At 38.9% G+C, this 12,888-nt stretch overlaps 1 protein-coding gene across 2 annotated transcripts in view; it reads right to left on the bottom strand.

The window, feature by feature from the left end:
• Nucleotides 1-1,940: 1,940 nt before the first annotated feature.
• si:dkey-28b4.8 (sarcoplasmic/endoplasmic reticulum calcium ATPase 2) overlaps nt 1,941-12,888 on the bottom strand; it is a 28,697-nt gene continuing 17,749 nt past the window's right edge. For both annotated transcript variants that reach the window (XM_058381681.1, XM_058381672.1), the window contains 10 exons: nt 12,760-12,885; nt 12,310-12,531; nt 10,174-10,285; nt 9,462-9,703; nt 8,897-9,117; nt 7,330-7,532; nt 6,531-6,616; nt 6,303-6,436; nt 4,377-4,494; nt 1,941-2,876 (listed from right to left, as the gene is read on the bottom strand). In XM_058381681.1, the coding sequence (XP_058237664.1) occupies nt 2,562-2,876; nt 4,377-4,494; nt 6,303-6,436; nt 6,531-6,616; nt 7,330-7,532; nt 8,897-9,117; nt 9,462-9,703; nt 10,174-10,285; nt 12,310-12,531; nt 12,760-12,885 (1,779 nt within the window). In that variant the 3' untranslated portion in view covers nt 1,941-2,561. The remainder of the gene's footprint in view (nt 2,877-4,376; nt 4,495-6,302; nt 6,437-6,530; nt 6,617-7,329; nt 7,533-8,896; nt 9,118-9,461; nt 9,704-10,173; nt 10,286-12,309; nt 12,532-12,759; nt 12,886-12,888) is intronic.

Genomic DNA, 12,888 nt, shown 5'->3' with positions numbered 1-12,888 from the left:
TTAACGGGACAGTAAGTAAAACTAAACTAACTTTTTTTTACTAATGCCTTTTTATTCATTAATTGTATTATTGTAGCTTGCTTTTATTTAACTCTGAAATTTTCTTCCTGTAGCCCGTAAGCCTTACAAAGCAAAGAGACAGCAAGCCTATTTTAAACATAGATGAGGTATCTATCTATCTATCTATCTATCTATCTATCTATCTATCTATCTATCTATCTATCTATCTATCTATCTATCTATCTATCTATCTATCTATCTATCTATCTATCTATCTATCTATAATCATTCCATTCAATATGTCAGTAAAATGTGCATACAAATCTTCTTCATCTTCATTTTTCTAGTTATAGAGAATCAAAATTTGCTTTGACAATTTTTTTGCCTAACATTGTCGCCCAGCCTGATTATACTCTTTCTCTCTCTTCCTCAGTGTGCAGTTGTACAAAGACTGACTAACTACCTGGCATGTGAACTTGACCTGTCTCCATTAACCAGAAAGATCACCTACATGAAAGCAGAAACCAAAGGCTTAGTTGAAAATCTACAGGTAAAACCTTTTTGGGTTTTTTTTGTTGAGAGTAAATGGAGAAAATTCTAAGAGCCAGTGATAAAACTGATGTGCTTTTACAGGGCTTCAAAACTCCCAGCTGTGTCCTGTCACCTGCTGTGTGCCCGTATTCACAATTGCCTATGTGGTCTAAGATAGATGTCCTGTTGAATCTGTGGTCTCAAGATGTTGCTGCATGCAATGATGCACTTCAGAGTATGTGTTCATCTTCAAATTACAATTCTGTATAACTATTAGAATAGTCCTGTTTTTCTAACTATGGAAGGTCCACACTTTATTTATTTTGTCAATTTATAAAGTTTAAGTGTTTAATTCTTTATGGCTTGTGTGTAAAATGTGTTACTTAGTATGTTTGTTTGTGTAAATTAACGAGAATATTTCAGCAATTCTGAGATCATTTTAATAGTTTATTCCCATTCCTCTGAGCAATTTTCCATCAGTGAAAAGTTATGACAATGGGACTAATTAAATTAATAGCACAACACAAGGAAAACTTGCAGTAAGAGACAAAAATGCAAATTTAACAGAATTTTAAATGAAACTCCGGATGGAGTAGGATGAGTTGGTAATGGGGAAATAAATATAGAACACACTTCCTCTGTCTTTTTTAATTTTGCAGTCACAGCCCCTTCTTTTCTCTGGCAATAGGATACAAAGAACGTAAATATTTTCAACTTAAATGTGATGCAATGTTAGTTATGATAACAACTGCAATATAGACATTCCATTTATGGTGATGAGGAAGTTACATACATAGTGGTGCAATAACATGTATGACACGTTTTACTTTTTTATTACTAACTCTGCACATTTCGGGAATAACCTCAGGCTTTACGGCAATTCCTTAGTTAAACTGTGACAGTGTAACTCATCTGCAGAAGAGAATTTTTAAATGAACCATATTTTTAATAAAGACATGTTTAAAAAATAAAATACACAGTGTGAATCTTATTTTCCCCAATGCATGCATTAGAAGAGCACAGAATTTTCATATGGAAATATAAAAACTATTCATCACGTATCCCAACCTCACATACAGTTCTCTGCTCTGTTCTGCCTTTAAAAGAATTTGAAGCTCAAATCGAAAGTAGATGACACATCCATTGATCTTAAAAGGCAGGATGTGGGATTAACTGTTCAGAGTGTTTCAAAAGTGTCACGCTAGTGTTTTTATTCAATGAAGCTCAGCATGACAAAATTCCCTTTTTAATGATCTGCAGAAATGGTTCTAAAAAAATATTTAAAAAAATCCTACACTCCAGACGGAAACATGTCCATGATGGAAACATGTTACACTTTTTTCTTTACATGCAGTCAACTTAAAAATGTTTTGAGTATCTTCTCTCTTACTTGCTCCACATTATGTCACTTTTTCCCCTTATCCTTATAGACAATAAAAAAAAATCCCATACCATGGAGGTGACTGTTTATAAATATTCTAAACATGTGCGTAAAAAGAACAATGAAAAACTATAAGAAACATACAGTACCTTTTAACATTTAATCTTCACCTTTGAATCTTTCGTGGATGTGAATGTTCTGTATTGCCTACGAAGAGTGTATTGTTTGGTTCCTACTGTATGCAGGACTTGTTGAAATAACAAATAATTTAAATGAATGACTTGAAAATAATTTTGCTAAACTTGAAATAATGTACAACTATATTTCGAATGCTATCAAATGATTAGAAATGAAGTACAAGGAAAAGGAAACCAACCGCAAGGAAAATCACACAAAATGAGGCTGGACTGAATATGACAAATGCCTTCCTTCCTTGTTTTTGTCCACATCTTCCTACTAATTCTGATTGTCCATGCTCAAAAAGTCTTCGTCCCATACTTTTTTGCGTATATATTCGTTTTAATTCCTTTTTTGGTGGTTCTGTTCCTAACAGCGCCCCCCACCCACCTTATTTGACCTATCCGCCCACTCCCCCTGTAAAAATCCTTATTTTTAACGCCCAGTTCCTCTCTTACATTCTCCTTGCTAACTATTCCCAGAAGATGTTTGTAATATCTGAGTCCAGGCTGTAGATCCAAAACAAAAGGGGAGCAGAGATTAACACAAATGCCCAGGAGACACCCTTCAGACCTCGTTGTATTTTGCCAACCAGGCTTGCAAATCCTCCGCTGGCACCTTGGCCATGGTGCTGTCTCTCCTCTTCTTCTTGCTCGAGGTCACTGCCTGGTTCAATGTAGTTCCTAGCCAAGAATTTTAGTGCTTCATCCATCAGGATAACCGGCAGGGACATCTTCAGAACAGTAACCCACTGTGGCCAGGACAGAGGGCGGATCTGAAAAATCATCTGCAATAGAATCAGAGAATACAGAGAATAAGTGTTCAGTTTTCCTCTCCGCAGAGAAAAAGAAAATGAAAGGCAGCTGTAGCATTTGAGGAATGAATGATCCAAGTTATTTTTTTCTTTTTCTTTCTTTCTATTTTTTTTTTTTTTTCAAATATCGTATGCTGTCATAGGGTTACAGTAAAAGAACACAGTGCTATAAAGTTTTGCATTTCCAATGAAGCACAAAGTTACACATGAGTCAGCGCAATTCATTCACACACAGCCTGACCAATTCTCTTGAAAGATTACACCAACTTTTAAAAATAAGGGAAAATCAAAAGTTCTAAATTTACTGATTATTTACTCACGCTGATCAGATATGTGATTCAAAAAGAGATATTGCATAGACTTTGTAGGAAATATAGCATAACCTGCCAAGTTTTCTCCCTCGTGGTGTCTTGCCAGGTCTTAACTGCAGCTGACCACAGTTTCTGGATCTTTCTGCCATTAATTTTATCTTCGGTAAGTGAAAAGAATGCTCAGTTGGGTTGAGGTCAGTCTGACTCACCCATTTCAACAGTATATTTCTTTGCTTTAAGAATCTCTTGGGCTGCGGTACGCTTTGAGTTATTATCTATCTATACCGTGAAGTGACACCCTATCCGTTTTGTAGCATTTTTGACTGAATCTGAGCAGAGGCCATTACAGCAATTTACGCCAATGATCCAGTTCCTTTGACAGCCATGCTCATGCCGTAACACTTTCTCCACCATGTTTAACAGATGATGCGCTTTAGATCATGAGCCCTTTTTTTCCTTCTCCATGCTCGTCTCATCATTCTGGTAGAACTGAATCTTGGTAAAACTGATAATCTTCATCTGGTAAAATCTTGTTCTCTAGCGAAATTTACTCTACTGGACTACTGGCCTTTCTGTTCTTGAGTGTTACTAATGCTTTACACCTTGAAGTGACCTTCTCTGTATTTACATTCATGAAGGCATCTCTTCTTGTGCATTCCTTCTTTTTAAGAATGTACCAAATTTGGTCACTCCTAAAAGGTTCTGCTATCACTTTGATACGTCTGTTTGATTTTTTCATCCTAATGATGGCCTCCTTGACTTGCATCAACACCTCTTCGGAACATTTATAGAGAATTCCCATGAACAGCTACCACATGCAAAGTCAACACTTAGAATCAACTCTAGATCCTTTGTCTACTTATTTTCTCTCCTCTGTACCGAGTTTGGTTTCAATCTCATATATCTATACTGTGTACTCAGTAAAGTTACACGCATGGCTTCTCCTGGTGAAAAATTTGGGAACAAATGATATTGTAAAGGAAGAAATTAAAAGGTAAAATACATTGTAAATATAACATATGGAATAAAGCCTACAACTCTTCATTATGTTATAAATATTATATTTAACTAGCAAGTAGGATGACAGTAAAAAGACCCCCCCAAAGACTAAAATGTGGTCCATCCACATCCGCTAGACTGAGAAGCACTAGTTTAAACTTACAGGCAGTGGATCCACATAGAGGATGAGGAAATGTAGGGCCATGGAGAGGCAGATAGCACCCACAAGCCAGGGGTTTGACCAGGGAGGCATCTTCAGGAGAGACTGGTTTTCAGACAAACTTTAGAACACACACACAAACACAGTTAAAATCAGAGCACAGCTTTATCATAACTTTTCTAAGGGTTCTAACTCAACATATTTTGTAATCATTAATTACAGTGTTAGAATTTCAATCTATTTTCTGTGTTTTTTTTTAATGCAATTATTTCATCACCGTGTTTCAAACTTACACCCAGGTTTGTCACCCTACAGTCATCATCCTGCTGGAATATCTGCCTGTCATTGCTTTGTTCTGTTTGCACATGACGTGCATAAGGCAAGCTCAGACAACATTCCCACAGGTGAACAATCTATTAACGTTGTCATAGATATCTCAGGCATTTCCTCACCAGTCCACCAGAGTGCAACCCTGCACATTTCCACATTTTATTATGCTCTCCTGTTTTTTGTTATGTGATTAGCCACCTTATTTCAGACACTTGTTTCACAATGTCTTTGTCTAGCTTCTGTTGTGATCACAGTCTGTTTGTTGTGCCACAGCCATGATTGAGTTTTTGTGTATTCCTGAATCTTTGTTATGCTTAGTTTTTTTGTCATAGTTAGTCTATCACAGCTTTGTTTCTTTTGTTCAATAAAAACTTAAAATTTCTGAACTTTTCTGCACTGATTCCTTTGCCTCCGCTTTGTGATAACAGTATAAAATGTGACACTGCTATTTGTTGATGTGAATTTTTTTTTTTTTTTTTTTTTTACATCTATGGCACTTATCAACATTTGGAAATTTAAAATATTATCTTTTAGGTTAGTTTGTTTAGAGCCTTGCTCACCATTGCTATCATATATTTAGAACCAGAAAGGCTGCAGTCAATTGCAGAGTGCTCCTGTCTTTCCCCTACTCCCACATAATAATCGAGTGAGTTCTATATGAGTATGCTAAGAGTATGTTAATTCTGCTGTAGCATAATGGTTGACTTTTGTGGAAACAAGAAGTTCTAATCTAATTTGTATTCATTATGAAAAACAACCTAACACTGCTACCAGTTTTATTTTGCACTTACAGTTCACACTAACACAAATGAATATAAATAAGCTACAGGCTTCTACCTGGCAAAGCAATTAAAGTCAGACAATTTCCAGACAACTTCCCTGCTACAGCGCTAGCTTTGGCTGTGTTGCCTTTTAGTCCTTCTAAATATACTTTTAATCTTTAACATTCTAGGATGAATTACATTTTATATGTATACTGTGGCTACTGCAGCTATTTTTCATTTTATACTGAAACAACTCCTATCTCAGATGGCTTAGTGGTTAGCATGCTCGCCTCCAGCACCCTGGGTTCGAGTCTCGCTCCCGCTCACTGTGTGTGTGGAGTTTGCATGGTAGGTGCTCTGGTTTCCTCCCACAGTCCAAAGACTGTAAATTGCCCGTAGCGTGAGTGTGTGTGTGTGCCCTGCACTCCGTCCAGGGTGTATCCTGCCTTGATGCCTGATGACGCCTGAGATAGGCACAGGCTCCCTGTGACCAGATGATAGATCGGATAAGCAGTACACACAGTGAAAAACAAAACTCCTGACTCAGGAGGAAAGGGTACAGTAATGGCCGTTTACAGCAAGAAATTAGGATTTCTAGTCCATTTAGCACGCCCACTTCAACTTACCAGCTAATTATTTGGACTGAATTTGGTGCAGAAGAGGATAAACACAAATCTCTGCATGGTTTAATTGAGCTGAGCTTGAAATAATTGTTTTTCAGCACTTTGATTGATCCCTCTGTGGCAGTTGGTGTTGGTGTTTCTCATTCATAGTGTTCACATATTATTATTCACATATTAGTATGTCAAATATTATAAGAGAGGAAATCACTAACCTGTTAAGGGCATTGCACATCTCTATGGTGACCAGCACTGACAGAGCCATAGTCATTGGATATGGTGACTCAAATACAGAGCACTGAACTCCTGCAAAGTCCGCATGTCCCTCACTGCACTGCAGATAGTGAGACTGATAGAGAGAGAGAGAAAAAAATATATATGAATCGAAGTGCTACACTTGCTATTTTAGTATAAATATCAAAAGTTAACAGAATCTGTCTGACCAGTTGATAGAAAGAGAGTTTCGGTCCATCATGTGCTGCCATGAACCACCAAGCCGCAGCACCCACTGTAGCTACTCCCACATAACCTGTAGCAAGAAAGACCAAGAATAAATCAACTTAACTGCTCAAAAGAATATAGATTGCTTTGTGTGTGTGTGCAAGATGTGAACAAGATGTGAAATAAAGTTCTATTCAGCTATCCCAAATCCTGCCTCTTAATTGCTCAGTTTTGACTTTGACCACAACCAGTCCTCCTGCACCCCCAACTGTCTCTGTTAATGTGGTTGAATGGCTTCTATAGTGCCATAAGTAAAGCATAACTAATTGCATTGTTATTAAATGTGCAGAGAAAGAAATGTGCACCTATCTCCATTGCCCTTTTCCGCATATCAGACTATATCACACCATTATTATTTTTGTATAGCAGTTATTATATACAATTTTATATGTTTTATTATCTGTGGGTCTGATAACAGCTGCTCTGAAAGTAGTTCCATCTGTAATTCATATCACAAGTTTATATTAATGCGCTCACACATTATTCTTTCTATAATAACAGTACTTTCTCAGGGACTTGTATAAAGAACTCTCCACCTAATATAGGTCTACTAATAAACAAACTGATAAAAAAGTGTTGTAATTTAACACAGACAAACATGTAATTGTTGAAATGGTTAGGTTTCTGTTAGACGTTGGGTGCCTCATTGGGTGCCTCTGGTTTTACTTAGGACAGTATCACACCTATGTTTCTAAAAACAGGAATTGTTTCTCAAAACATTGCCATGCAATGTCCACTCACAGCCAATGATGAGGTATCTGCAGAAAAGCCAGCCAGAGATAAGGGGCTCTTTGGGAGAGCGAGGTGGTCGTGACATAATATCCAGGTCGGGGGGATTGAAGCCGAGCGCAGTGGCAGGGAAGCCGTCCGTCACCAGATTCACCCATAGCAACTGAACCGGGATGAGAGCCTCGGGCATGCCCAGAGCAGCAGTCAGAAAAATACTGAAGGTGAGAGATCAAGGATATAATAAAAAGAGGAAACAGATTTATATGAAATTTAGAATTAGAGCAGCACTGAAACACTAGGGCCAGATTACAGGATCGTACAAGACACTAGATATTAAGTATGTCTACAAGTACATGATAATAAGTGATAAGTGTAAACAGTGTTAAATTTGGCAATAACAAAATCTATTACAGTTTCTTTGCAGTCTTTCAATAAACCCACTTAACAACAAAAGTTTTTTAACAATAACCATTAGGGATGCAACAATACAGTTAACCCACGGTTCAATACGTACTGCAGTTTTTAACCATGGTTTTTGGTTCGGATGGCTTGGCAAATTAAAGTGTTTTTTTTCATTATTCTTTGCTTAGGTGACAGGAACAGTAAGTATGTTATCTTTATTTTACTTAAATGCAAAAATCAACTTGTACACATTCATAGTGAGATATAAAAATTTGCGCTTGTATGACTTTCTTACAGGGGACGGGTTTGGAGTATGGCGCTCTTTTTTCCCCAGTCCGCTATGTAATGAACAGTAAGGGTGAGAACTCTCTGTTACCTGCGAGGTCCAACAATCTGTTATGAGCTGCAGATGTGTGGTCACGTTGGAAGTATTTCCATTTGACTAGCTAACTCGTGCGTAATAGTGCTTGCACACAGTCATTTTTTTTTTGTTTAGCATTTTTGTTTAATCGGCATCATAGTCAACTGCAAATCTGAAATGTTCCCACACCACAGATTTGAAAGACGGCACTGCTTTCTCGTATTTCTGTCTTACTTCACTGCTCTCCAGGGTTAGATTGTGAAATCTGACACCAGCATCGCTAGCATGGTTACCGCCCCTAAATTTAGTGCTCACTGATTGGATATTTACTCAGGGGAGGCGTGTCTGTCTCATTGCATAGCCATACAGTACAGGCAAACACAAACAAGCGGTTCAGATAGTAATAAAACGCATGGTTATTATTGTTTTAAGGAAAAACAGAAAAAAACGCGGTTCACATACGCGTATTGAACCGTGGAGGATGTACCGAACGGTTCAATATTATATTGAGTATTGTGGCATCCCTAATGACCCTAGTTTGTGCATTTGGGCATGTGAGTATGCATTTGGGTGATCATCCCATCTAGGGTGTATTCTATCCACCCTTACTGACCAAGATAAAGTGACTAGATAAGATAATGATGCTGAAATCAGATAATGATTCCTTCATCTCTTTTAATTTAGTCAGGCTAATGGATGTGAAGCCTATTACAGGAACACTGGCTAGAATGCACCATGTATGGCAGTGCAGGATCATACTAAATACATGAGTGCTGTATTATCATGTATCATCTTTCTCTGTCTCTCAGTACTCACCACACCACCTCTCCAATGTTAGAGGAAATGAGGTAGCGGATAAACTGCTTCATGTTGTTATAGATGGCACGACCCTCCTCTACTGCAGCCACTATGGTGGAGAAGTTATCATCAGCTAGGATCATCTCAGAGGCTGATTTAGCCACCGCCGTCCCTGAGCCCATTGCTATCCCGATCTCAGCCTTCTTCAGAGCTGGAGCATCGTTCACTCCATCACCAGTCTGAGAGAGGAGGTAGAGGGGCATAAAGGTGGATTAGTATATAAGCCAGTTTATTCATATAAATCAGGGACAAAAAAAACCCTATAGATTAAATAAGGATAAAGGAAATAAATTCTGTATTTCTGTATGTAAAAAGGCGATATATACAAGATAAATATAAAATAGAAAGTGCAATATAAAAATACAGAAACATTAAAGAATTCATGAATAAATGAATGGGCAAATAAATACACAGACAATTAAAATATACTGTATAAAGCCAGATATTAATCTATGTACTGTATGTTAATGTATATTGTACACATAAGCTTAAATGATATGAGATTTGTATGATTTCTATTCACCATAGCTGTAATATCGCTGAGGCTCTGGAGGTACTCTACAATGCGGCTTTTGTGGGTGGGTTCAACCCGGGCGAAGCAGCGGGCTGTGTGGCAGGCTTGGCGCTGCAGGTGGGGTGGCAGCTCGTCAAATTCTCGCCCGGTCAGGCCTCCACCAAATGGCGCACCCTCTGCCTCCTCTTCCTCCTGCTCTGTGATGATCCCAACACGTCTGCAGATCGACAGTGCCGTGCCTTTATTGTCACCTGCATGCCATGCAGAAATTAGTACTGCTTGTGAATTGTGAAATATTGTGTAATTGTTGTATTATTGTGACCCTTTGATGTGCTAGACTAGACATCAAACTGCAATACAGAATACATAAGATAATGTTATCATGGACAGTTAAAAGTACTGACATCTGCCATTTGTTAATACGCAAGTTTGGGCTGGAGACTTATTATTATTATGAGGTTTAGAGAGGGCAGAGTAACTCAATCACAAATTACATGTAAGAGCAGTTAGCTAGTAGTATTTTTTCATTCTATATGTTAGCTTCAATACAGGACCTTACACTATATAAAATTAGATATGTTCATTCTAAGCTTGAAGGTTTACTGTGAATAAAATGTCTTTGAGTATCATTATTTCATATCATAAGCTGTTATAACGAACAGACAATTTAAGTGAATTCATATACACATATACATACTGTATTACTGTATACATGACTTACCAGTAATCATAATGACACGTATACCAGCCTGCCTGCACATGCGCACGGCGTTCAGCACCTCCTTTCTTGGAGGATCCAACATCCCCACACAGCCCACAAACGTCAGCTCCGACTGCAGGAAAGGAACATATACTGTACACCGACCAAGAATAACATCATTGCCTAATATTGTCCCCCTTCAGCCCTGACCCATCATGCACTGTGTATTCTGACACCTTTCTATCAGAACCAGCATTAACTTCTTCAGCAATTTGAGCAACAGTAGCTCGTCTGTTGGATTAGACCACACGGCCCAGCCTTTGCTCCCCACGTGCATCAATGAGCCTTGGCCACCCATGACCCTCTCACCGGTTCACCACTGTTCCTTCCTTGGACCACTTTTGACAGATACTGACCTCTGCAGACCAGGAACACACCACAAGAGCTGCAATTTTGGAGATCTGGCTATGATCCAGCTGTCTAGCCATCACAATTTGGCCCTTGTCAAACTTGCTCAAATCCTTACGCTTGCCCATTTTTCCTGCTTCTATCACATCAACTTTGAGGACAAATTGAAAGAGGGAGCTCATTTTAGCTACATTTATGCCGGGTTCACACTGCACGATGAAGTCATGCTGTGGGTTTACATTTCACACAACATGACATCACAATAGGAAGGATCGCCGACAACTCTGTCTGGTCCACAAACTGCATTTCACAACCAAACGTACGTAGATCACACATGATGTCAGATTTCTCGCATGAGACATTCGTGTTTGCGAGCCAAATGGTCGGTGTGGGGAACACGGATTGTGCGTTCTGCAGAATTGACCAAATGAATCATTCTGCAATATGCTGCTGCTGTTCAAGCAAATGTTTCTGCTTTATTTCTGTTTGATGTAATTGTAAAGCTTATTTATTCTGATATAACTATATTTAATACATTTTTCCTGATAAAAACCTATAAACTCTATTAAACTATAATATTGTGCTCCAACTGAAGCCATGCTTGCTGATACTGTGGTCTACAACACCTCTCTGAACTGACCGCTGCCCTATATCTCGCTCTCTCATTGACTGTAGGTCATCGCCGAGGTATTTTTCAGTCAGAACTCCTTTCACACTGCACAATTTTGGCGATTCACTCAGATCCCTGGGACCCGTCTTAGAACATAGCTTTGGGCCATAATAAACTAGAGTGTCATTTCTTTCCCTTAGTGCATTCCCATTAGCAAAACAATTACATCAGGCATGCACATCCCCTAAGGCATAGCAAATCTGACAGTCTTGACAATCTTGTATTGCATCATCCAGTCATGTTTCTTCATAAAAGTCTTTGTGACAGAATGTGTTTTGTAAACTTGAAGAGGTTTTCCTTCCCTTCATTAATTCTTCCTGATATACTGGAAATGGCTGGCAGTTTGAGCAATGATGAGTGTTTCATGGACTCTTCCTCTGTTCAGACATGAAGTGAATGAAAAGATGATGAAAACCTTTGGGCAACGTTAACATAATTGCATCACCCATTCAGTTTGTGTTATATGCCAGTAAACACACACAAACTTTCCAATTTACTAGTCTGTTATGTTATCCCTGCCCTTATCTGTCTCACCTGTGTGATGACATCCTGATATTACCCCAATATGATATCTAGTCACTTTCTCCTTCTTTCTGCTTTCAGTTGAAATGAACAAGCATATTTTCCATATTAGGCAATACTTCCCATCTTTGCTACACTGTGGTTTTCTCTAGCACACCTGAGCTGGTCCTGAACTTGATGTGCTGCCAAGACGTGTTTCACTAAATTTGCCAACCATTTTTCCTCTAGCCAATCACTGGGCTTTATCCGGCTCACGTAAAACAAAGTAGACCAGGTTCTTAAAGCATGTACAGCTGTGTTTGGGCTTTTCCCCATTTTGTTTTAGAATTTTTCAGAAGAAAATGGTGCAAGAAATTAGGCTGACTGGCGGAATCCACTCAGATAAGTTTGGGAATGTAGGTGATTCAAACCTGAGAGGAACCAGGTATCAAACAATGCCAGCAGGTGAATGGTGGCAGGAATGGTACTGAATTTGCCACAAAACAGATTTTGTCCTAAAACTGTGCAGGTTTCAAGAGTATACCAAAAGTATTTATATGCGGCTTGGCTTCACTTACCTCATACTCAGAGAAGGCAGAAGAGTTTTCCAGGTTCAGGGTTCGTGGGTCAGGTGGGGAGTCTCTAGTTGCCATGGCAAGGCAGCGCAGGGTGTCACGACCTGAACCCCACTCTCTTACTGTGCCCAAGAGCTGTTCTCTAAGGTCAGAGGTCAAGGGCACCCGTGCTCCACCACCAACCCGAATCCAACGACAACGCTCCAGAACGCTCTCTGGTGCCCCCTGTAGGTAAGAGACAGGAGGAAGTGAAGATGTGTTCGAATAGAAAGCTGAGGGAAATACGTAGGGCTCTCATAGAAAAAAACTGCTCCTGGATTAATTTTATTATACATTTATTGTTATTATTATTTTACATTTTTTCTTTCACTGTCATCCACATTGCTTTGCTGTTCATTTCCCTAAAATGAAACCAATAACAATTGTAAACAGGAAGTGAACAGACAAACAGACCTTAACAAACATCTTGGCTCCTGTGGCAGAGCGAGCCAGTTTGTTAGGCGAGCAGAAGACAGACATGGACTTCCTATCTCGAGAAAACTCCAGTGTCAGCTCTTTCCTCATTAACTGCTTGATCACCTG

This window comes from Hemibagrus wyckioides, linkage group LG03, assembly GCF_019097595.1.
Source record: "Hemibagrus wyckioides isolate EC202008001 linkage group LG03, SWU_Hwy_1.0, whole genome shotgun sequence".
Lineage (NCBI taxonomy): Eukaryota > Metazoa > Chordata > Actinopteri > Siluriformes > Bagridae > Hemibagrus > Hemibagrus wyckioides.
The sequence above is the reverse complement of the archived record's forward strand: the minus strand, read 5'-3'. Positions and strand labels throughout refer to the sequence as shown.